Source organism: Palaemon carinicauda, chromosome 10 (assembly GCF_036898095.1).
Source record: "Palaemon carinicauda isolate YSFRI2023 chromosome 10, ASM3689809v2, whole genome shotgun sequence".
Lineage (NCBI taxonomy): Eukaryota > Metazoa > Arthropoda > Malacostraca > Decapoda > Palaemonidae > Palaemon > Palaemon carinicauda.
In genome coordinates this window covers 127261519-127289018 of record NC_090734.1, presented here as the reverse complement: position 1 = coordinate 127289018, position 27500 = coordinate 127261519, and the positions used below count along the sequence as shown (strand labels likewise).

The 27500-nt window shown below is 37.9% G+C and overlaps 2 protein-coding genes across 2 annotated transcripts in view; one reads left to right on the top strand and one right to left on the bottom strand.

Annotated features, from left to right (window-relative positions):
• The window catches only part of LOC137648733 (uncharacterized), a 332677-nt gene that overhangs the window by 248305 nt on the left and 56872 nt on the right, over window positions 1–27500 (bottom strand). The window lies entirely within an intron of this gene.
• Window positions 19118–27500, top strand: part of LOC137648243 (von Willebrand factor-like) — a 10233-nt gene continuing 1850 nt past the window's right edge. Inside the window, exons 1-5 of the mRNA XM_068381166.1 lie at window positions 19118–19193; window positions 21620–21761; window positions 22352–22460; window positions 25492–25626; window positions 25757–25933. Coding sequence (XP_068237267.1) covers window positions 19118–19193; window positions 21620–21761; window positions 22352–22460; window positions 25492–25626; window positions 25757–25933 — 639 coding nt within the window. The remainder of the gene's footprint in view (window positions 19194–21619; window positions 21762–22351; window positions 22461–25491; window positions 25627–25756; window positions 25934–27500) is intronic.

Here is a 27500-nt window from a genome sequence, read left to right as displayed (position 1 = left end):
GTGACAAAATTTTGATAAGAGTATATACAAAGTATGATATAAGGGTTGAAGAACTATAACCATATTGTAAAGACAAACTTGAAATGGAAATAAAGGTAAGATAGTCAAGGAAATAGAAAGGACAGTAGATATAAAACAGAAGGAAATGATGTTCAGATTCACTGAAAGCATGGACAGAATGTGATATATAGCTGTAAGGGATTTAAGGGATTTAGTACAAGAGAGGTTATCATAAAAGATAAAGGCTTATCATGCTACGATAGAAAAGTATTTCTTAACCCTTTTACCCCCAAGCTATTTGGAACTTTCCAACCCTTAACCATCAGGCGTTTTCTTTTTCAAGCACATTTTGCAATATATTGTTTTCAAATTGCTCTAACAACCTTAATTTTCGTCATAGAGAGGTCAGGTTGGTCTCATTCTTTTGGAAAATGCCTGAAGTCTCTCATAAAGTTATCAAAAATATGCAAAAAAAAAAAAAAAAAGTAGAAAAAATGAAGATGATTCACCTGTGAGTTATGAGGGATAGAGGAAAAGACGAAGCACACATCTTGCAGTAGGATTCAGGGGGCTAGCCAAAACTACTTCAGTCATAGGGACCTACAGAATGCCCAACAAAGGGAAGTAGCTCAATGAATAATATGGGGAGTACATGGGAAAAAGGAAGTGACGACAAATTAGGTTGCAGCGAGTAATGATGAACTATTCGTCGGTATCAACTCTTCGAATTTGATAAAGTGACGTGCACACAGTCTTCTTGAATGGTGGAATAATCCTCTTGGATCCAAGATTACATAGATTACTTACCAAGCTTTTTCTCATAAACAAATATCTTGGCAATTTTCCAAACTAAAATATTTGGTTGACTCTATATCTCAGCATCAAAATGACTTATTAAATGATATCTGTATGTTAGCATTCCTCCATAGTTACTACAAAATTACAATTGTGTGGTCCAATGTTATTAGACAGGTGTGTCAACCAAAAATTAAAATTCTGTGCTGTAATGTTATTTGACAATTGTGCCACCCAAAACTTGAAATTTTGTGGTGTGATGTTGTTAGACAGGTGTGACACCAAAAAATTAATATTCTGTGATATAATGCTATTAGATAGGTGTGTCACCCAAAAAAAATCTTAATTCTGTGCTGTGATGTTATTAGACAATTAAGCCACCCAAAAATTTAAATTCTGTGCTGTAATGTTATGACAGGCGTGCCACCCAAACATTAAAATTCCGTTCTGTATTGTTATTAGGCAGGCGTGCCACCCCAAATTAAAATTCTATGCTGTAATGTTATTAGAGAGGTGTGCCACCCAAATATTAAAATTCTGTGCAGTAATGTTATTAGACAGCTGCGCCAAAGAAAAATTAAAACTCTGTCCTGTAATGTTATTACACAAGTGTGCCACCTCAAAATTTAATTTTTTGCAGTAATATTATGATAAAGGTGTGCCAAACCAAAATTAAAATTCTGTGCTGTAATGTTATTAGGCAAGTGCACCTCCCAAAAATTGAAATGTGCTGTAATGTTATTAGGTAGTAGGTTGGCCAGGGCACCATCCACCCGTTGAGATACTACCGTTAGAGAGGTATGGGGTCTTTGACTGGCCAGACAGTACTACATTGGATCCTTCTCTCTGGTTACGGTTTATTTTCCCTTTGCCTACACATACACCAAATAATCTGGCCTATTCTTTACATATTCTCCTGTGTCCTCATACACCTGACAACACTGAGATTACCTAACAATTCTTCTCTTAAGGGGTTAACTGCAGCACTGTAATTGTTCAGTGGCCACATTCCTCTTGAGATTGACTAACACATTAGTTAATCCACTAGACTGCACTACATTCTTTTCATGGGCTTTCTATCATTACCTCCATCAACGAAGATGGAAGGAGGTTAGGTTTTACCCTCTATTTGTGTGTTTGTTTGTGTGTGTGAGTGTTTGTATGTGAACAGCTTCCTGGCCATTATTCTAATCGTAGAGTAATGAAACTTGTAGGGATTAACTGTTATGTGAAAAGCTATAAATTGTTAAATTTTGGAAGGTCAAGGTCACGGTCAAGCAAAATGTCCAATTCACGTATCAGCCATAAGTTTGGACATCGTTGTCACAGAGACTTCAAACTTGGTTCATATTTTAGTGTATGAAAATCCACGCTAATTAATACACATTAAGGTCAGAGGTCAAGGTTGAGAAATAAGCTGCCATGGCGGAGGTCTGCGCTCAACTCAGTGACCCTCTAGTTGTAATTTAGTTTATACGACTTTTCACGTGTAATTGTACAGTAACACAGCTTTAGTATAAGGTAAGATGACTCATAACACGTGAGTTGATCGCCACACCACGCTATGTATAAGTAACAATAAAACACTTGTATCTAACAACACTCGCTGATACTGTGGAGTAAAAAGGTCACTAATAGTTAATGACTGAAACGCAAATGAAATTGAAAACAAAAGTTTAAAAAAAAATGTTTTAATGAAGCACAATTACCTTTTTAAAAAGTCCTGGTTTTTTAAAATGTGATGTGCGGTTAAACTAGTTAGTCTATGTTAATGAAATCGAATGACGTGTTCAAAGTCTTTGTACACGTTATAATACTGTAAATATTAGGGTAGCAGGTTGGCCAGGGGACCAGCCACCCGTTGAGATACTACCACTAGAGATTTATGGGGTCCTTTGACTGACCAGACAGTACTTCATTGGATCTTTCTCTCTGGTTACGGTTCACCTTCCATTTGCCTAAACATACACCGAATAGTCTGGCCTGTTCTTTACATATTCTCCTCTGTCCTCATACACCTGGCAACGCTGAGATTACCAAGCAATTCTTCACCCAAGGGGTTAACTACTGCACTGTAATTGTTCAGTGGCTACTTTCCTCTTGGTAAGGGTAGAAGAGATACTTTAGCTATAGCAAGCAGCTCTTCTAAGAGAAGAACACTCCAAAATCAAACCATTGTTCTCTAGTCTGGGGTAGTGCCATAGCCTCTGTACCATGGCCTTCCATTGTCTTGGGATAGAGTTCTCTTGCTTGAGGGTACACTAGGGCACACTATTCTATCTAATTTATCTTCCTATTGTTTTATTAAAGTTTTTATAGTTTATATAGGAAATATTTATTTTAATGTTATTGTTCTCAAAAAATTTTATTTTTCCTTGTTTCCTTTCCTCACTGAGCTATTTTCCCCGTTGGAGCCCCTGGGCTTATAGCATCCTATTTTTCCAACAAAGGTTGTAGCTTAGCAAATAATAGTAACAATAATAATAAATGAAACTATCAGAGAGATTACTCGAGTGCCATATGTGGATGAGATCATGATGAGGGGTAGATAGATATGGTTTGGGTATGCTCTTTGCACTCCCCAAGAGAGATTAGTTCACCAAACAATCAGCTGGGCTCCACAAGGGACTAGAGGAGTTGGAAGACCCAGGTCAACATGGCTGAGGACAATGAAGTGCCAAGTAGGAGATGATGAATGGGGAAGTATTGAATTAAAAGCTCAAGATAGAGACGACAGTCGAAATCTAACCGAGGCCCTTTGCATCAATAGGCGTAGGAGATGATGATGATAATGATGATGATGATGATGATGAATGTTATTAGAGAGGTGTACTACCCACAAATTAAAACTCTGTGCTGTAATGTTATTAGACAGGTGTGGCACCCCATAATTAAAAATCTGTGCTGTAGTGTTATTAGACAGGTGTGCCACCCAAAAATAAAAATTCTGTTCTGTAATGTTAAAACGCAGGTGTGCCCCTAAAAAATTTAAATTCTGTGTTGTAATGTTATTAGACAGGTGTGCCACCCAAAAATCAAAATTCTGTTCAGTAATGTTAAAACGCAAGTGTGCCCCTAAAAAAATTAAATTCTGTGTTGTAATGTTATTAGACAGGTGTGCCACCCAAAAATAAAAATTCTGTTCTGTAATGTTAAAACGCATCTGTGCCCCTAAAAATTTAAATTCTGTGTTGTAATGTTATTAGACAGGTGTGCCACCCAAAAATCAAAATTCTCTCCTGTAATGTTATTGGAGAAGTGCACCACCCAAATAATGAAAATTCTGTGCTGTAATGTTATTAGATAGAAGTGCCACACAAAAATAAAATTCTGTGCTGTAATGCTTTAAGAGAGGCGTACCACTCTAAAATTGAAATTCTTTGCTGTAATGTTATTAGACAGGTGTGCCACTCCAATATTAAAGTTCAGTGCTGTAATGTTATTAAACAGGTGTGTCAGACCAGAAATAAAAATTCTGTCCTGTAATGTCATTAGACAGGTGTGCTACACAAAAATTTGAGTTCTGTGCTATAATGTTATTAGAAAAGTGTGCTACCCCAAAAATTTAAATTCTGTGCAGTAGTGTTATTAAAAAGGTGTGCCAGACCAAAAATTAAAATTCTGTGCAGTAATGTCATTAGACAGGTGTGCCAGACCAAAATTTAAAATTCTGTGCTGAAATGTTATTAGACTGGTGTGCCAACCAAAATCAAAATTATCTCTTGTAATGTTATTAGACAGGTGTGCCTCTCCCAAATTAAAATTATGTGCTGTAATGCTATTAGACAGGTGTGCCACCCAAAAATTAAAATTCTGTGTTGTAATGTTATTAGGCAGGTGTGTCACCCCAAAATTAAAATTCTGTGCTGTAATGTTAAAACACAGGTGTACCACTGTCCGCAGGTGTTGGAAAGGTCTTAGTGTAACGATATAATATCTGGTTTATTGTCTGAGGTTTCAGTTAGGAAGGTAACGGCATGAGAGCCGGTCTCACGTGGTTTGCTTACAAATATCTGGCCGCCATTGGGTTAGCTTAACTTGGCTATCATCCTCTCTGCTCAACTTGAAATTAAAGGCAAGTTATCCTACTGGTTTTATCATTTTTTTCATTTATCGAGATCAGAGTTTGAAAACTACGCCATAGTTAAAACTTTCTGATGGAATCATTTGGAATATATCGATCACTAAAGTTTAAGTGCTTTTAAGGACACTACACTTCCTCCTGTTCTGGTGTTAGGTAGAAAATTACTATTTTTATTTACTCGTCAGCAATGATTTTCAGTCATATTTAAGCAACATAACCTAGTTGTCCAAAGCTCAATAATCAAGGAATTCTGTAACAGGGGAACTGACGTTTCTTCTTAGTGTCAGCGCCATTTTCCATTTAATTTGACTCTTACACATTGCAAATCTAACATGACCATCTAAAGGAATGTTGTCCTTGTAGATCACAAGACACTGTGGTCAGTCACGGGCTCTTGCAGCATTCGAACTAGTTTCCAGTATTAAATTTGAATAGGGTAGAGTTTATGAGGGCTGGGTTTGGACCAAAACGAGCAGCAACCCGTCTCACTTTTGAAAACCTTAAAAGGAACAGTAAAATCTACCAAAACAAAATGGCAGGTTTCAGCATTCAAGTAACTCCCCTGAAGAAACACTGTATTCAGTACTTACTGGTCTTTTGAGATATGAAATGATGTCAAACTAAAGGGGGTTATAATGGGGAAATCGTCTTTTCCATGGAGAAAACATGCACTTAGAAGGAATGCGATGAACGAAAAACGAGTAATTAACCCCCACCCCCCCTCAAAAAGAGACTGGAACCTGAACAAGATTAACTATTTTCCTATATAATGTCTATGTCAACACACTGGCCACGGATAAAGTACAATACTCATATAGTCACATGGAAAATTATGAAAGAAAATCCAGGACAAGTAATAATTTTAAATTTGTAGTTTGAAGACCCTGAGAGATATGCAGCAGAAACTATAACTTACACGAGGAGTCCATAAAATTAGTCGTTCTGACCTGTAACCTGTTAGTTATAAATTTATGTAGATCTTTGATGATCTTACTTCCCTTTTCTTTTATGTTTGACCTCTAGAAGTCTGAACACTCGCTGCTGTGAACTTTGAACCCTCAGTGTCTAAAGCTTTAACATTTTCAAGGCTCAATGTCTGAGACCAAACATGTACACATATGATTCCATGGATGGAGAAGATGTAAATATTTAAGATTGGGATTTTAATTTAAAGATTGTCAGAATAATTATGAAATATACGTAAACAGTTAAATATAAAAGTGAATAACATTCATCAGATGTGCACCAATAGCTAGTTAAATTATATTGAAATCAGGAGATTCAGTGTAATTGAAGATTACAATAAAAAACATGACATATAGACGAGGATAGATCATTCAATTTGAGCAGTTGTAAGAAATGTATAGGGCTACTGTAGGAGATCATATCCCAACCCCCAACTAAAGGGGTTCCTACCCAACCCCACAAAAAAACAGATGACAGTAAATCCAAAATTCAATTGAAAATGATTGAGAGCAGATATATTCAGCATCAAATAAAAATTAGTTTCCAGAAATATGACTTGATAATTATGTTATAGAAAATTCAAGTGAGAAAACGTCCTTTGGGATTCTATATAGTTTAACAGCGAAAAGAGGAAAGCTCTTATTTTTCAAGTACTTTATAATATACACACACAAACACACACACACACACATATATATATATATATATATATATATATATATATATATATACATATGTATATATACATATACATACATGTGTATATATATTACAAACTAAGCTACAACCCTTCTTGGAAAAGCAGCTCCAACAAGGAAAAATATCCCAGTGAAGAAAGGAAATAAATTACAAGAGGAATAATGAACAATTAAAATAAAATATCTTAAAAACAGTAACAACATTTAAATAGATCTCTCATATATAAACTATAAAAAACTAAGAAAAAAAACACACACACACAAGAGATAAAGAAATAAGATACAATGGTGTGCCCGAGTGTACCCTCAAGCAAGGGAACTCTACCCCAAGAATGTGTAAGACCATTGTACAAATAAATGGTATCTCTAAAGTAAAATAAACACAGCTTTCCCTGACCAGGCAGATTATTAATGCGTCCACAACATTTCTCTTTCTTACACCTACACAAGAAGCTCATCAAATCAGAGAAGAATGTTGATCTTTCATCTCTTCAGCCACCAAGAGTGTCTAAAGGAGCATATCAGGAGGTGAACTATCAGGTTGCGATATGGAAACGTGCCCATTATCCCAAACCTGAGGTCCCTCATCCAGCTGTGGATCATGGTTGGATGATGAAGGATGGAAATCTAGAACCCTGTTGGTTAAAGAGAACTGCACTTCCTACAAGTATGGCTGATATACTTGAGACGATGGACGATGATCAGACGTCTGATGATGAAAGCCTTGATGAAAACAATGAAAGTGATGGAAATTTTGATGATTATGAAAGTGATGATAGTGGGTCCGACTTGGACTAAGAAATGACTTGCAACGGAATTCACTTATTGTGCCCCTGCTCTATTGTGTCCAAATTTGTACCTTGGGTATTAAGAACATTATTTTTCAATTCTTCAACCAAATAATCCATACCTCAGGGTATAACATTCCAAAACAAATTCCTTAACAAACATTCATTCTCCAATTGCGCCATATGGCCTAAATTCCATTCATTCACACATACATTACCATATACTTCTTTCTATATAATGAATTTACAACTTTTTAAACACAATTTCACTCGCTCTTCTAACATCATTATTCCTGGTTCAAAGTGTTTATCAACTATAAATTATTTTTCCTACATAACTTACTAAATCATTTAAATAACCTAGCACAACCACCTCCACCTTTGCAGACGAACACAGCCAGGCACATATTCAGATCCTCCCAAAAACATTCTTTTATATTAATTCTTTTCTTATACTGAACTTGTTTACTTAATATCAAATACTAATCATCTGTCCCACTCAATTTTAAGCAAAACTCAAACTCATCTCTATAGGGTCATGTGTCCTACAATGTTACTATTTTTTTTTTTTTTGCACCTCTACACCTTTCGGCTATCGCAGCCATTGCCCCTTTTTTTGCACCTCTACACCTTTCTGCTATCACAGCCATTGCCCCTTTTTCTGCACCTCTACACCTTTCTGCTATCACAGCCATTGCCCCTTTTTCTGCACCTCTACACCTTTCTGCTATCACAGCCATTGCCCCTTTTTTGCACCTCTACACCTTTCTGCTATCACAGCCATTGCCCCTTTTTCTGCACCTCTACACCTTTCTGCTATCACAGCCATTGCCCCTTTTTCTGCACCTCTACACCTTTCTGCTATCACAGCCATTGCCCCTTTTTTTGCACCTCTACACCTTTCTGCTATCACAGCCATTGCCCCTTTTTTTGCAACTCTACACCTTTCTGCTATCACAGCCATTGCCCCTTTTTCTGCACCTCTACACCTTTCTGCTATCACAGCCATTGCCCCTTTTTTGCACCTCTACACCTTTCTGCTATCACAGCCATTGCCCCTTTTTTGCACCTCTACACCTTTCTGCTATCACAGCCATTGCCCCTTTTTTTGCAACTCTACACCTTTCTGCTATCACAGCCATTGCCCCTTTTTCTGCACCTCTACACCTTTCTGCTATCACAGCCATTGCCCCTTTTTCTGCACCTCTACACCTTTCTGCTATCACAGCCATTGCCCCTTTTTCTGCACCTCTACACCTTTCTGCTATCACAGCCATTGCCCCTTTTTCTGCACCTCTACACCTTTCTGCTATCACAGCCATTGCCCCTTTTTCTGCACCTCTACACCTTTCTGCTATCACAGCCATTGCCCCTTTTTTTGCAACTCTACACCTTTCTGCTATCACAGCCATTGCCCCTTTTTTTGCAACTCTACACCTTTCTGCTATCACAGCCATTGCCCCTTTTCTGCACCTCTACACTTTTCTGCTATCACAGCCATTGCCCCTTTTTTGCACCTCTACACCTTTCTGCTATCACAGCCATTGCCCCTTTTTTGCACCTCTACACCTTTCTGCTATCACAGCCATTGCCCCTTTTCTGCACCTCTACACTTTTCTGCTATCACAGCCATTGCCCCTTTTTTGCACCTCTACACCTTTCTGCTATCACAGCCATTGCCCCTTTTCTGCACCTCTACACTTTTCTGCTATCACAGCCATTGCCCCTTTTTTGCACCTCTACACCTTTCTGCTATCACAGCCATTGCCCCTTTTTTGCACCTCTACACCTTTCTGCTATCACAGCCATTGCCCCTTTTCTGCACCTCTACACTTTTCTGCTATCACAGCCATTGCCCCTTTTTTGCACCTCTACACCTTTCTGCTATCACAGCCATTGCCCCTTTTCTACACCTCTACACTTTTCTGCTATCACAGCCATTGCCCCTTTTTTGCACCTCTACACCTTTCTGCTATCACAGCCATTGCCCCTTTTTTGCACCTCTACACCTTTCTGCTATCACAGCCATTGCCCCTTTTTTGCACCTCTACACCTTTCTGCTATCACAGCCATTGCCCCTTTTTTTGCACCTCTACACCTTTCTGCTATCACAGCCATTGTCCCTTTTTTGCACCTCTACACCTTTCTGCTACCACAGCCATTGCTCCTCTTTTGGCACCTCTACACCTTTCTGCTATCACAGCCATTGCCCCTTTTTTGCACCTCTACACTTTTCTGCTATCACAGCCATTGCCCCTTTTTTTGCACCTCTACACCTTTCTGCTATCACAGTCATTGCCCCTTTTTTTTGCACCTCTACACCTTTCTGCTATCACAGCCATTGCCCCGTTTTTTGCACCTCTACACTTTTCTGCTATCACAGCCATTGCCCCTTTTTCTGCACCTCTACACCTTTCTGCTATCACAGCCATTGCCCCTTTTTCTGCACCTCTACACCTTTCTGCTATCACAGCCATTGCCCCTTTTTTGCACCTCTACACCTTTCTGCTATCACAGCCATTGCCCCTTTTTTTGCAACTCTACACCTTTCTGCTATCACAGCCATTGCCCCTTTTTTGCACCTCTACACCTTTCTGCTATCACAGCCATTGCCCCTTTTTTGCACCTCTACACCTTTCTGCTATCACAGCCATTGCCCCTTTTTTGCACCTCTACACCTTTCTGCTATCACAGCCATTGCCCCTTTTTTTGCAACTCTACACCTTCCTGCTATCACAGCCATTGCCCCTTTTTCTGCACCTCTACACCTTTCTGCTATCACAGCCATTGCCCCTTTTTTGCACCTCTACACCTTTCTGCTATCACAGCCATTGCCCCTTTTTTGCACCTCTACACCTTTCTGCTATCACAGCCATTGCCCCTTTTTTGCACCTCTACACCTTTCTGCTATCACAGCCATTGCCCCTTTTTTGCACCTCTACACCTTTCTGCTATCACAGCCATTGCCCCTTTTTTTGCAACTCTACACCTTTCTGCTATCACAGCCATTGCCCCTTTTTTGCACCTCTACACCTTTCTGCTATCACAGCCATTGCCCCTTTTTTGCACCTCTACACCTTTCTGCTATCACAGCCATTGCCCCTTTTTTGCACCTCTACACCTTTCTGCTATCACAGCCATTGCCCCTTTTTTTGCAACTCTACACCTTTCTGCTATCACAGCCATTGCCCCTTTTTTGCACCTCTACACCTTTCTGCTATCACAGCCATTGCCCCGTTTTTTGCACCTCTACACTTTTCTGCTATCACAGCCATTGCCCCTTTTTCTGCACCTCTACACCTTTCTGCTATCACAGCCATTGCCCCTTTTTTGCACCTCTACACCTTTCTGCTATCACAGCCATTGCCCCTTTTTTTGCAACTCTACACCTTTCTGCTATCACAGCCATTGCCCCTTTTTCTGCACCTCTACACCTTTCTGCTATCACAGCCATTGCCCCTTTTTCTGCACCTCTACACCTTTCTGCTATCACAGCCATTGCCCCTTTTCTGCACCTCTACACTTTTCTGCTATCACAGCCATTGCCCCTTTTTTGCACCTCTACACCTTTCTGCTATCACAGCCATTGCCCCTTTTTTGCACCTCTACACCTTTCTGCTATCACAGCCATTGCCCCTTTTTTTGCAACTCTACACCTTTCTGCTATCACAGCCATTGCCCCTTTTTTGCACCTCTACACCTTTCTGCTATCACAGCCATTGCCCCTTTTTTGCACCTCTACACCTTTCTGCTATCACAGCCATTGCCCCTTTTTTTGCAACTCTACACCTTTCTGCTATCACAGCCATTGCCCCTTTTTCTGCACCTCTACACCTTTCTGCTATCACAGCCATTGCCCCTTTTTCTGCACCTCTACACCTTTCTGCTATCACAGCCATTGCCCCTTTTTTGCACCTCTACACCTTTCTGCTATCACAGCCATTGCCCCTTTTTCTGCACCTCTACACCTTTCTGCTATCACAGCCATTGCCCCTTTTTCTGCACCTCTACACCTTTCTGCTATCACAGCCATTGCCCCTTTTTTTGCACCTCTACACCTTTCTGCTATCACAGCCATTGCCCCTTTTTTTGCAACTCTACACCTTTCTGCTATCACAGCCATTGCCCCTTTTTCTGCACCTCTACACCTTTCTGCTATCACAGCCATTGCCCCTTTTTTGCACCTCTACACCTTTCTGCTATCACAGCCATTGCCCCTTTTTTGCACCTCTACACCTTTCTGCTATCACAGCCATTGCCCCTTTTTTTGCAACTCTACACCTTTCTGCTATCACAGCCATTGCCCCTTTTTCTGCACCTCTACACCTTTCTGCTATCACAGCCATTGCCCCTTTTTCTGCACCTCTACACCTTTCTGCTATCACAGCCATTGCCCCTTTTCTGCACCTCTACACTTTTCTGCTATCACAGCCATTGCCCCTTTTTTGCACCTCTACACCTTTCTGCTATCACAGCCATTGCCCCTTTTTTGCACCTCTACACCTTTCTGCTATCACAGCCATTGCCCCTTTTCTGCACCTCTACACTTTTCTGCTATCACAGCCATTGCCCCTTTTTTGCACCTCTACACCTTTCTGCTATCACAGCCATTGCCCCTTTTCTGCACCTCTACACTTTTCTGCTATCACAGCCATTGCCCCTTTTTTGCACCTCTACACCTTTCTGCTATCACAGCCATTGCCCCTTTTTTGCACCTCTACACCTTTCTGCTATCACAGCCATTGCCCCTTTTCTGCACCTCTACACTTTTCTGCTATCACAGCCATTGCCCCTTTTTTGCACCTCTACACCTTTCTGCTATCACAGCCATTGCCCCTTTTCTGCACCTCTACACTTTTCTGCTATCACAGCCATTGCCCCTTTTTTGCACCTCTACACCTTTCTGCTATCACAGCCATTGCCCCTTTTTTGCACCTCTACACCTTTCTGCTATCACAGCCATTGCCCCTTTTTTGCACCTCTACACCTTTCTGCTATCACAGCCATTGCCCCTTTTTTTGCACCTCTACACCTTTCTGCTATCACAGCCATTGTCCCTTTTTTGCACCTCTACACCTTTCTGCTACCACAGCCATTGCTCCTCTTTTGGCACCTCTACACCTTTCTGCTATCACAGCCATTGCCCCTTTTTTGCACCTCTACACTTTTCTGCTATCACAGCCATTGCCCCTTTTTTTGCACCTCTACACCTTTCTGCTATCACAGTCATTGCCCCTTTTTTTTGCACCTCTACACCTTTCTGCTATCACAGCCATTGCCCCGTTTTTTGCACCTCTACACTTTTCTGCTATCACAGCCATTGCCCCTTTTTCTGCACCTCTACACCTTTCTGCTATCACAGCCATTGCCCCTTTTTCTGCACCTCTACACCTTTCTGCTATCACAGCCATTGCCCCTTTTTTGCACCTCTACACCTTTCTGCTATCACAGCCATTGCCCCTTTTTTTGCAACTCTACACCTTTCTGCTATCACAGCCATTGCCCCTTTTTTGCACCTCTACACCTTTCTGCTATCACAGCCATTGCCCCTTTTTTGCACCTCTACACCTTTCTGCTATCACAGCCATTGCCCCTTTTTTGCACCTCTACACCTTTCTGCTATCACAGCCATTGCCCCTTTTTTTGCAACTCTACACCTTCCTGCTATCACAGCCATTGCCCCTTTTTCTGCACCTCTACACCTTTCTGCTATCACAGCCATTGCCCCTTTTTTGCACCTCTACACCTTTCTGCTATCACAGCCATTGCCCCTTTTTTGCACCTCTACACCTTTCTGCTATCACAGCCATTGCCCCTTTTTTGCACCTCTACACCTTTCTGCTATCACAGCCATTGCCCCTTTTTTGCACCTCTACACCTTTCTGCTATCACAGCCATTGCCCCTTTTTTTGCAACTCTACACCTTTCTGCTATCACAGCCATTGCCCCTTTTTTGCACCTCTACACCTTTCTGCTATCACAGCCATTGCCCCTTTTTTGCACCTCTACACCTTTCTGCTATCACAGCCATTGCCCCTTTTTTGCACCTCTACACCTTTCTGCTATCACAGCCATTGCCCCTTTTTTTGCAACTCTACACCTTTCTGCTATCACAGCCATTGCCCCTTTTTTGCACCTCTACACCTTTCTGCTATCACAGCCATTGCCCCGTTTTTTGCACCTCTACACTTTTCTGCTATCACAGCCATTGCCCCTTTTTCTGCACCTCTACACCTTTCTGCTATCACAGCCATTGCCCCTTTTTTGCACCTCTACACCTTTCTGCTATCACAGCCATTGCCCCTTTTTTTGCAACTCTACACCTTTCTGCTATCACAGCCATTGCCCCTTTTTCTGCACCTCTACACCTTTCTGCTATCACAGCCATTGCCCCTTTTTCTGCACCTCTACACCTTTCTGCTATCACAGCCATTGCCCCTTTTCTGCACCTCTACACTTTTCTGCTATCACAGCCATTGCCCCTTTTTTGCACCTCTACACCTTTCTGCTATCACAGCCATTGCCCCTTTTTTGCACCTCTACACCTTTCTGCTATCACAGCCATTGCCCCTTTTTTTGCAACTCTACACCTTTCTGCTATCACAGCCATTGCCCCTTTTTTGCACCTCTACACCTTTCTGCTATCACAGCCATTGCCCCTTTTTTGCACCTCTACACCTTTCTGCTATCACAGCCATTGCCCCTTTTTTTGCAACTCTACACCTTTCTGCTATCACAGCCATTGCCCCGTTTTTTGCACCTCTACACCTTTCTGCTACCACAGCCATTGCTCCTCTTTTGGCACCTCTACACCTTTCTGCTATCACAGCCATTGCCCCTTTTTTGCACCTCTACACTTTTCTGCTATCACAGCCATTGCCCCTTTTTTTGCACCTCTACACCTTTCTGCTATCACAGTCATTGCCCCTTTTTTTTGCACCTCTACACCTTTCTGCTATCACAGCCATTGCCCCGTTTTTTGCACCTCTACACCTTCCTGCTATCACAGCCATTGTCCCTTTTTTTTGCACCTCTACACCTTTCTGCTATCACAGCCATTGTCCCTTTTTTGCACCTCTACACCATTCTGCTATCACAGCCATTACCCCCTTTTTTGTTTTGCCCCTCTAAACCTTCCTGCTAGCACAGTCATTACTTTTTTTTTCTTTTTTGCACCTCTACAACTTTCAGCTATCAAAACCATTACCTTTTTTTTTTTTTGTTCCTCTACACTTTTCTGCTATCACAGCCACGATCCCTGAATTTTCTACTAAGTCACGCACACAATGACCTTCCACCTTTGAATCACTAAGTGTGAAAACATCTAGTTTTCTGACCTATAACAGATGAACTAATATACATTTCTTTCCTTCTGCACCGCTTCGAACTTCAAAATCCCTTAAAGATTTCTTTTTTCTTTTCTTTTCTTTTATAAACACCATAATAAATTGAGATAAATCTTTATATTCAGGGATATTTGCTAGTGTGAACGACTGAGATAGTGGGGGGACCTTGAGGAAAGCGATCAAGTGTATTATCATAAGTTTCACCATAACAACCTTTATACAGAAATTATGAGATACCTGTTAATAATTTGGCTGGTAAATAACAAATTATGCAAATTATCACATGTATATCAATAATTGTTTCTAGTTAAGGAACATATTATCTGGCCAACGCCTTGAAATTTAGGTACAATGCAAAATTCAAATAATAGTAGCACTAGTGATACTAACAATAATAATAACAATATTAAGTAAATAAATAAATAAATTGTATCATAAATCTCGGTTACATATTTTAGAAATCAATTATCACATTTAAACGGTACTCTTCGTGAATAGCTACACTTCATGAATAACTTCTGAAAATACTTCAAGAACAGTATCTCATACTACGATAATGACAAAGGTTGACCACTTTATGGCTTTTAGTACTATTAACAATTAACCCATATACATGATATACCACAAGTGACAGACAATGGCCTATGACTGGTACCACATTAATACACATACACCTGTTGACACAACAAACATTTGTTCACCAAAGAGCTGAAAGCTAATGACCATTTGACTCCTCCTGAGTATCCTTTCAAGACCTGGACTTGGCCAACAGCTCCAAGGCTATCTCCATGGCCTGCCTATAGTCCATTTCTTTTAGCGAGTCATATTTGCACCGACTCGCAGCGGTGCCATTTTAGCTCGGAAAAGTTTCCTGATCGCTGATTGGTTGGACAAGATAATTCTAACCAATCAGCGACCAGGAAACTTTTCCGAGCTAAAAGGGCACCGTTGTGAGTCAGTGCAAATATAACTCGCTAAAAGAAATGGACTATAGTAACCTCAACGGCTAGGGCAGACGTCTTCCCCCTCCTGAACGCCAAACCACAAAATCTGTTCTTCAACAACCGACTGACAACTAAATGAATGCACACATTCAGAGCGCACAATGCGTGATGCCAATTCTCTCTAAATCTCGTTAGGATGACTTCAATTACCTACATAATTGGACAACTATAGCAATATTTGTTTTAATACTCTGCGGCTAGTTGATCTACAACTCTTAATACAATTCATAATTTAAAAAAAAAAATATTCTGGGGAGATTATTGTTGATTACATCATCCACTCGGTGACAGCATCTTCCACTAAAGTAGAAATGTGTTCGAACAGAATTTAAATAATTGCATTAGGAACATTAATATCACCATTAATAAACCAGATTAAGCAATCAAACTCATGAGCATGTGGGGACGGATTCATCAAGAGACAAACGAGTTATAGTGCAATGAGATATGTTTGGCTGAACACAATCTGAAATTGGAAGCCTGAAGAGAACTCGTAATGGACGTCGGTTAACTGAATAACACTTGAACAAAGAAAGTTTAGAAACTGAAGACGTTTTATTAGTGAGGAATCGAGGTGAAATAATTCAAACAGCTGATCGGACTATGTTATTGAATAATACAGTACAATTTATGCAATTAAGGTGAGTTCAGATTTAGAAGTTCATGAAGAAGACAGTATTAGCCTACGGCAGTAATTTTGTGTTATCAAGCTGACATGAGCAGTATGGTCGTAGACAAGTGTCTTCAGATGAGTACCAGGGGTAAGAATATAAGAGCTATTGAAAAAAATGGAAATACAGGGAAAAAGAGTTATTAAAATCATTACAGGAATGGTGTATGACGAAAAAACATGTTGAATCAGGACAAGGCCAAACTAAAAAATATGACAAAACAGTTGTGTCATTGTTAGATATAGGGAGCAGTACCCAAGAGCTGGGTAATTAAACCAATAATTTGATAGACTTAAGAGTTTATAATTTCTAATCAGGTACAAGGAAATAATGACATAGACATGGAAAGCATGTAGAAAGCATAAGTAAGAGAATCAAATCTACATTTTGATGAAGTATGTGGCTACTGTAGAAAAAAGATTGGAAGGTGATTGTGCATCATGTGATAGATGCGAAATATAGGCTTGTTTAGCATGTCATGGTCTGGCAAAAACAGAATTGGCAGTTATTGAGTTTGACAAAATAACTGGCCTATTCTGGTTCTGCAAAACATGCTATAAACCAGTAGATAAATATATTTAAACTAATGAAAATAAAGGAATGAACTATAAGGAAAAATACTCTCAGATGGAACAAGTAGCAGAAAAACTGGAAGACAGAAAAAAATTATTGAATAATCTGGAAAGGAGTAATAAGATTGTTATAGAACATGAGAACGAAATAAATATGTTAAAGACAGCAAATAGAGATATAGCTAAAACAGCAAAAAACATTACAAGAAGAATGTGCAAAATATAGGGGGCATCACGAAACCTTGACTGAGGTAGTAACAGATCTAGAAATGTTTTACTTCTCACCATTCAATAGTCACTTGAGTTTAACTTGTTCAACACTGTTACATCTTTAAATAAACAAACTTTTTCACTGATAATAAAATGTCTCGTTTTTAATTTTTTTTTCTTTCAATTTAGGCTTCTCCATGTCCATCTTTAAAAAGTTCCTTTTTTTTAAAGAAAAAAAAAAAGTGTACATGATTTTAAGATGGTTTCTTTTACCAAATTCTACAACCACCATATCTCATCAGTCATTTCTTTTACAAGCATATCGCATGTGTTATTTCTTGTGCTTGCTCCAAATTTCCATACTGCTGATTCCCCCTCTTCATTTGAACTACTTACGCATCAACACCCCTCCCTAACCAAGTGTTTTCCCAAATAAAAATCCATATTTGGGTAGAAGACTTTTTTTATTTATTTATTTCCCTGTATGAATTTTAGTTTATACTAATTATTTAGTTTGATATAAAATCCTCCAATTTCATTAGTAATATAAAATTCTTCTATGCTACCTGCAAGAATTTTATTAATAAGAAAAACCGTCCATTTTCTTTGCTCTTTTCATGTCCTCTGAAGCAAAATTTATGACACTTTTAATTTTACATAAGATTTTCCAGTTCTTCTAATTTCACTAAATCCTATTATAACCCTATCTAATCATTTTAGCTGCTCTAGTAACAAAGCAAGATCTTTTCTGGACACACTTTTAAATATAAATATATATATATATATATATATATATATATATATATATATATATATATATATATATATATATATATATATATTATATATATATATATCGATACATTCATAAACACGAGAGAGAGAGAGAGAGAGAGAGAGAGAGAGAGAGAGAGAGAGAGAGAGAGAGAGAGAGAGAGAGAGAGAGAGAGAGAGAGAGAGGGGGGGGGGGAGAGAGAGTTCATGAATGTATAGATATATATATAGATATATATATATATATATATATATATATATATATATATATATATATATATATATATATATATATATATACTGTATATATAAGGTCCTTAACTTACAAACTTGCTAAGTTCCAAGAAGCTGTTTGTAACTGGAATTTTGTTAAATTTTTCACCTAAACCACACGCCTACAATAGTCAGCTACAAAAGTCAACAAATAATTCAGTTTCATATTTCAAATTTCTTGCTTACTGCATTAAATTATATATTTCATTATGAAATTTTGACACAATATCAGATTTAGAATTTCAGTTGGATTTGTTTGTATCTCAGAATGTTGGTAAGCTGAGAACCTTCTGGAGATATATATATATATATATATATATATATATATATATATATATATATATATATATATATATATATATATATACATATAATATATATATATATATATATATATATATATATATATATATAGATAGATAGATATAGAAAGATTATATATATATACATATATATATATATATATATATATATATATATAGATAGATAGATAGATAGATAGATAGAAAGATATATATATATATATATATATATATATATATATATATATATATATGTATATATATATGTATATATATATAATATATATATATATATGTATATATATATAATATATATATATATATATATATATATATATATATATATATATATACACGTGTGTGTATAGCCTATACATGTATGTGTGATTTGTTTAGCCTCAATGTCTTTGGATTAAAGATAAAATTCCATCTATAAATTATCAGGAAGGATCATTATTTCTGATCTATATGAGTTCTAATGGGATCCACAAATACACAAACACGCTCGGGGATCTCATTCATAATACACCAAAGATAAGCAGAAATCAAAGGGAAAGACTTCAAATTACTGTAAATTGTAAAGTATTTCCTTTTGACGTTTGATATCCTCTCGTTTCAGATCATAATCTGTAGGATGACTGGAAGACTACTTATATTTTTTCTGAACCACATACTTATCTCGCAAGGGCGACATGCCAGAGAAGCTGCAGGTTAGTTAGTCCTTTTCTTTTACCAATGAAAGAAGAATTGTGGTGACCTGGTGGTAGGGTTCTTGCATTGTGATTAACAGGCTGGGGTTCGTCCCACTCATTCTCATTTGTTCCTTTGGTCGCTGCAACCACAACAGCCTTGTGAACTAAGGAGGGGGAGGGGTTTGACGGAGCCTATAGGTCTACCTGCTGCTGGGTCATCAGTAGCCATTGCCAGGGCCTCCTTGGTCCTAGCCTAGGTGGAGAGGGGGCTGTGGCGCTGATCATATGTATTATGCTTAGTCTCTACGGGAATTGTCCTGCTTAATAGGCATTGTCGCTGTCCCTTGCCTCTGCTATTCATCAGAGTCCTTTAAAACCTTTAAACCCAATCTGATATAAAAAAGAATCCTACGGGACCTAAATAACACAGAAGGAAAAGGAGAATTGAAGTTGTTCTTTTTTTTTTAAAGTTCACTCATGAGCAGTAAAGGCAAGGGAGAGAATAATGTTCTAGAGTCTCACTATAAATATGACCAATGTCGAGGTTTACTCTCTCCTCAAGCTGTTTGTAGGTAGCAAGTTGACCAAGACACCAGCCACCCATTACGATACTGCCGCTAGAGAGTTATTGGTTCCTTTGACTGGCCATACAGTTCTACATTGGATCCCTCTTTCTGGTTATGGATCATTTATCCTTTTCATACACATACAACGAATAGTCTGCCTCATTCCACATTCTCCTTTGTCCCCATAGACCCGACAACACCGAGATTACCAAACAATTTTTCTTTGCTCAAGTAGTTAACTACTGCACTGAAATTGTTCAGTGGCTACCTTCCTCTTGGTAAGGGTAGAAAAGACACTCTAGCTATGGTAAACAGCTCTTCTACGAGGACACTCTAAAAGCAAACCATTGCTCTAGTCTTTAGTAGTGCCATAACCTCTGTACCATGGCCTTCCACTGTCTTGGGTTAGAGTTCTCTCCCTTGAGGGTATACTCAGGCATTATTCTATCTTATTTCACTTCCTCTGTTTTTTTTTTTTTTTTGTATTTAAGTTTTTTAAAGTCTATATATAAGATATATTTTGATGTTACTGTTCTTAAATATTTCATTCCAATTGTTCATTACTTCTCTTGTAGTTTATTTCCTTCACTCACTGGGCTACTTTTTGTGTTGAAGCCCTTGAGCTTATAGCACCCTGCTTTTCCAACTAGGGCTGTAGCTTACCTTGTACTAATAATAATAAAAATAATAATAATAATAATAATAATAATAATAATAATAATAATAATAATAATAACAATAATAACATGGACCTATAGGCCTCTCTCAACTCTCCCCTGCTTATTTCACAGAGACTGTGGTTGCTAACAGTATTGAAAACAATCTAGATTGAGTGGGCTTGAACTCATGACTCACAGACTGCAAGTCAAGAGACATTTCCTATAGTCTACCACAACCCTTTGGGAATATATAAAACCACACGAACCAAAGTAATGTTTCTTCTGATCTGTGAATACATGATCGTTTCCTTTGTGTTGTTTAAATTGAGTAATGTTTCTTTTTATCTACATGTTATCTAATAATGTATCTCCCATTTGATCACTACCGATCTGTTCCAGGATGTGAATTCAACGGAAAGATTTTAAAAAATGGCCAAAAATTACCAGGATGTTTCAGTGTGTACTGTAGCCTCGGAAAGTGGGTGCAACGCGGAAAAATCAACACAGAATGTTAGTATGACTTAGATTACATGATGATAAAGATACAGTTTATACCGATTCTGTATAGTTCTTTTATCTATCTCTCTATCTGCCATTATACACTAAATACACATACAATATATATATATATATATATATATATATATATATATATATATATATATATATATATATATACATATATAATTCTAAGCAATAATCCTTAAACCTGACAGTGGTCCGTGTTTTTTACTCCTTGCCATAAAAAAAGGCTTAATGTTGATACAGGTGTAATATTTGTACTATATGTATTTATGTGAATATACATGTCTATATATATACACACACGTAAACCCAAAATTATGTATACATAGCCTATATATGTGTGTGTGAGAGAGAGAGAGAGAGAGAGAGAGAGAGAGAGAGAGAGAGAGAGAGAGAGAGAGAGAGAGAGAGACTATATGTTATTTCAAATGAAATACAACAGTATGGCGATGTCAAAAAAATTGACTTGATAACTTTAGTGTATTGTCTGGATGTACAAGAAACTTGTTATGGAGCAAAATGTGAGGTTTTTAAAACCTCATCATTCATTACCTTGGGTTTGTTTAATCGTATAAAAAAAAAAAAAAAAAAAAAAAACAATACTGAGGAGCAGTGAGTGATTTTAGCGATAAGGAAGCATTGTATGATAAAGTTGAAATACTTAAAACACTGAGTATTTTTTTCCTTTTTTCAGGTGACAAATGCATTGTGCAAATGGACAAGAATCTGACGACTTTCGACGGCTGGTTTTACCAACACAACGCAAAGTGCGAATCCGTTCTGGTGCAGAAGGCAACTTCCCACGATCCCCAGTTTGGGGTTTTCAAAGAGTACAGGTTGGAACTGTGAAATTTGCATAAGATTTCTTGCTCTTAAATATTATTGTTTTTCATTTCAAGAACAAATTATACTTCAAGCGACACTGCAAAGCAATAAATTGTTTTTTTATCATATCTGTAAAGTAATGCTTTTCTGTTGCAATTTATTATGACATTGATTACTCCTTGTTTCTTTTTCTTTACCTTGTTAATTATCAATAGACCAGATTTTTGGGGGATTGGTACCGATTCTGACCTTTTTTAGATCTCCAAGCTATAAAAGTTACTCATAGCACATTCTACTCCTTTCCTTTCTGTGGGAAACAGGATAAAAAGTTTCAGGCTCAGCTTCATTCGGTAATTGTTGACCGAAGGCAGGTACCTTTTGAACTGCACCTCCTTACTTTTTATCTCCATTTAACCTCTAAGCTCCTTTTCACTTCCTTCCACATTGGTACATTTATTTGCCTTTTTCTATTCACTCATTCTTAGACAAGGAAATTTGTGGACACCGTTGTTTACGTCTTTAATTGAACAACAAGTTTACATTCTTGCGATTTAAAACTAACCTTTTGACCTTTGACATAAACGTCACGTCTTCCTTTCAGTAAATGTGAAGAAGAAAGGGCCTGCTTTGGCCCTTCCACTTTCCAAAACAATCCAGGTGACGACATCAAAATAGGCACTTTAGGAAATCAAGTACCTGAACTGTACAAGGTAAAATTGTGTTATTTCTTTTGGATGTTCCGGTAAAATGTTTTTCTTTTATATCTTTTTCGCGTTTCTCTTTATCTATAACTACTCATAATTAAAGATATTTTTGCAAAAAAAATAGATTTCTTGATTCCCTGGGAACAGTCACAATAGCGCATTAAGAAAGCACTTAATCATCTTCAAAAGACAATTAAAAGTTTTTTACAGAGAACCTTATCAAAACTTTACTACTGACTACAATCTATATTTACCAGTACAGTTTTTTTTTTGTTAAGGAACTTGAATGTACAGTTGGCCCTCCTTATTCACGGGGTTAGAAAACACAGACAGGCAAAAAGATCGAGAATCCGCGAATGCTTCCTACCCTAGGCTGGGTCAACTCATATACTACCAACTCATTGACCAGTGCCTACCTGAGATTAACTAACTCACTAGATAACCCCTTGTAGTGCACTACATTCTTTTAACGTGTTTTCTATCATTACCTCCGCCAACAAAGTTGGATGGAGGTTATGTTTTACCCCCTGTTTGTGTGTGGGAGTGTTTTCTGTGAGTGTGAGTGTTTGTTTGTGAATAGCTTCCTGGCCACAATTTTAATCGTAGAGTAAAGAAACTTATGTAAAAAGCTAGAAATGATTAATTTTGGAAGGTCAATGTCACGGTCATGCACAATTTCCAATTCACTTAATCAGCCATAAGTTTGGACATCGTTTTCATAGAGACTTCAAACTTGGTTCATATTTCATATCCACGATAATTAATACACGCTAAGGTCAAAGGTCAAGGTCAAGGTCAAGCATAAGGTCTGCGCTCTATTGGGTGACCCTCTAGTTGTATTTTAGTTTATACGGCTTTTCACATGTAATTGTAGAGTAACACAATTTTAGTATAAGGTAAGATGACTCATAACACTTGAGTCATCGCCACACCACGCTATGTATAAGTAACAATAAAACACTTGTATCTAACAACACTCTCTAATACTGTGAAGTAAAAAAGTCACTAATAGTTAATGACTGAAACACACCTGAAAATGAAAACAAAAGTTTAAAAAAAAATGTTTTAATGAAGCACAATTACCTTTTTAAAAAGTCCTGGTTTTTTAAAATGTGATGTGCGGTTAAACTAGTCAGTCTATGTTAATGAAATCGAATGACGTGTTCCACGTCTTTGTATACAATATAATACTGAAAATACATTATTGGCAGTTATTCTTCTATGAACATATAAATATTTATCCTATCACAAGTGAAACTCTCTCTCTCTCTCTCTCTCTCTCTCTCTCTCTCTCTCTCTCTCTCTCTCTCTCTCTCTCTCAAGGGAAAAGGACTACACATTCAACCGTATTTAAATTATACGTACAGTCAAATTCTCGGTATAATAACAGACATTTGGCCTTAAAACAGATAGAGTATCATTTTATTTGTTTTATAAAAAAAAAAAAACTTTTTTGAATCTACCATATTTCTTTACAGAAAAAACAAATATTTTTTCAATGAAATCTCTATAAACATAGCATAAGATAAGAACGTGAAATATGTCCTACCATAATGTTCAAGTCCTTTGCAATTGGCTCATTATTTATCTATCGGTCAGAATAATAATAATAAAAAAAGGTTGATAGATGAGAATAAAGATTGACAGATGCGAGCGATTTACGACCTCTGGCACTGATGGGGAAAAATGACTTTCCTGTTTAGTCTGGTGCATCATAATAATTTATCGAAACTTGAGATAATTATAACTGAACAAATTTCATATCATATGATGGTAATTTTAAAGATTTAGTTTTCAAAAGTGCAAATATTTTCGTTAACAAATAAGAAGTTACCTTATCGTAAATTCTATTTGAATTCTAATTTCCTTACAGTAATTTTATTCATTGAAATAATTCTTTTAACGAAAATTATTCAAACAAGATAATAAAAAATTAGAGAGAGAGAGAGGAGAGAGAGAGAGAGAGAGAGAGAGAGAGAGAGAGAGAGAGAGAGAGAGAGAGAGAGAGAGAGATATTACAAGTCAATATTACTTAAATTACTCTGTATCGCGAATGACTGAATCCGCAAAGATAGAACCCTCTAATAAGGAGGGCCAACTGTAGTTCAGAGTAACTTGCATAATATGATTTGTAAAGTTTGACTACATTAACAACTATTAAAGATTAGTTTTCGTTAACTTCAAACCCTTCCGACAATCTAAATAGGTTCTAATCACCGTAAGGGTTAGGGTAGCCTGTTGGCATCTTCCCTGTCTGGCAATCAATTGTACTGGAGTTCCCAAGTCATTTATTTTTTCCTTCTTCGTTTTCAGGAAAATTATAGATATTAAGTTTAGGCCAGTTGTCATAATTTCCCTTGCATTTTGGTACAGAACACTTGAATGACATCGTACTTCCGGATAGAAAATTGCAGGAAACGTTGTAGTATTACTACTATTGTATTACAAATTTCTATTATTCTTTTCCTTTATTTTTTTTTTCAAATTCAATAAAAGTTCTTCAGTACATTTTAAAACGATCACTTAAAATTAACTGCTTAACTTGTATCAACTTACTTTAACTTTAAGCCGGAAAATTCGTTTACCAGTAGAGCGACCTCTCTTATGAAACAGGAAGGCTAACTTTTTTGCCGGCTACCACGCTATCTTGGCCTACCTTTCATGGGGTAGTGCTTTCACTGCAGGCACTGCTAAAATATATTTGAAACACAACCGGCCCCCTTCAGCCCCTTACATCGATATATTTCTACCCTTCCATTTTACCCCCATTCCTTCTTCCATTCTTCCAGTTTTGCTGCCCAACCTCTCTTCATTCTACTTCATATTGCAACTGCAAATCTTCCTCTCCAAGTTGCACTTCGATCCCAAATAGCCTCCCAGGCCCTAAAACCCAGATATTGGGAACAAATTCCACTATTCAAAACAGGTTCTATTTATAGATAAAAATTCCTTCTATATGACTATTAAAAGAATGATTAAGACCATTCCATGTGATAAATAATTGGAGTTTATTTCTTTTTGATTTCATTCATGGCAGTTACAAGTCAATGAAAAACCTTATGAAATAATGGACGAAATTCCTCGGCCAATAAAGGAGGGAGGCAGAGATCTTCCGGTGTTGGCTTGGAGACACAGAGGCTGTATCCGAATGCTAGGATCAAGCAATTTAGCTGTAAGTACCAGTCTCTCTCTTTTTTTTTTCTCTCTCTCTCTCTCTCTCTCTCTCTCTCTCTCTCTCTCTCTCTCTCTCTCTCTCTCTCTCTCTCTCTCATTCGGCAGTGTTATAACATTTTGAACAATAGTTACAGATATGTGCAACGTCACTGAGTATTTGGACATCCAGCAAGACGCAGGAATCCTTATTCGGCCTCTGTGGCTCCTACGATGGCCAAACCGACAACGACTTCACAAAAAGAGATCGTTCCGTATCGCCTTTGAAGACTCATCTGCCGGATGTTGGCTTCATAGACTCGTGGGCGGTAAGTGTATGGGTCAATTTTTGTACTCTCTCTCTCTCTCTCTCTCTCTCTCTCTCTCTCCTCTCTCTCTCTCTCTCTCTCTCTCTCTCTCTCTCTCTCTCCTCTCTCTCTCTCTCTCTCTCTCTGTAGCAAGCATAGCTGGCATGTACGGCCTTCAAATGCCAGTCAGGACAAGAGGGGACAGATAGGTGCTTTCCTATAGTTTGAGAATGTCTATGTTCACCTCAGCCAGAACCCACACAAACAGGTCAGACAGACAAAAGCTGCCATTCCTTTCTTTCCCTCAGAAACTCAGGCTACACATTGAGCATACTGCTTGTCAAATACACCAATAAAATAGTACCCAGGGGGCCAAAGAGGGTGGTTAATAGTGGAATCACACTAGTGACTTCTTGCTCGAGGTTTTCGCCAACCTCCAGCCAATAATAGAGAGTGAAAGTGCTGTAGCGTCACTACAATCTCGCAGTTCGAGGCGCAAATAGGAAAATGTTAAATGAAACCGATCAGCTGTATTCATCATGGCGCCCAGAAATTTTCCAACTGTTGCATTACCATGTTATTATTGGTACATTACATGAATTGCAGAATTCTGCAACTAACACAGGATTAACAAAGCAAATATTTATTATCTCTTGAGGCTTGTTGGACCTAAGACTGCCAAGCAAGAGCACGTCCTATTTGCAGCAGCCTCTTGTTTGTTTACATAAGACATCATGCTCGCGGTTTGTGCTCGCTGCTTCCCGTCCAATTGGGAAGCCTTTTTGCGCAACAAGCTCTCGGGCTTTCCATTTTGGGCAGCAACTGTTTGCTGCTGGCGAAAAAAAGCCTAATGTGATTCCAGCTTATGGGTACAGGTCGTGCTGTGAAAGGTTGGTGGAGATATTTCATTTCTAGGGGCAATTTCAGGGATGACAACCTTCAACAAATTCCACATGGTACTTTTTATCCACAAGTTTGATATAAACTCTATGGGATTACTGTACACCATATGAACCCATTAATGGCCCTAGATAAGGCTGAAGCATCAATGAATCATCACTTAATATATTTTATGACACGAGTAATCATATTCTACCCTTAGTTGTGTTGCCTACAACACCCGAAATTGGTTAAGAGCTTATTTTGTCTTAAAAGTACTTGATGCCACCACGATGGTCGACCTATCTTTGTCGATAACTTGTAAACAATTTTAAAGCAATCTAATAACATCAAGTTGAATATGCTATATAATTTATTACAGAGTTATTGCTACAAGACAGTGACACACTGTTAAATATTCACTGCAGCCGCAGTAGAAAGTTTATGTGATAACATCATATACATAAATAATTTTCTCATTTTAGTAAACAGTGTGTACACGTCACTGTGATAATGCTAATTAATGACATTTTTTACTACTATACAAGTTAGAATTGAAGACAAAAGTATGATAACATGAAGAAATTCACTCATTGCCATAAGCATCGTCCCTTGTATCATCCGTAGCTATTGAATCCTAGAGCACTCAGGAAATGTACCAAACGACATTGTTTCTGTAGCAGGAACAGTTACCACCACATATTCCTTA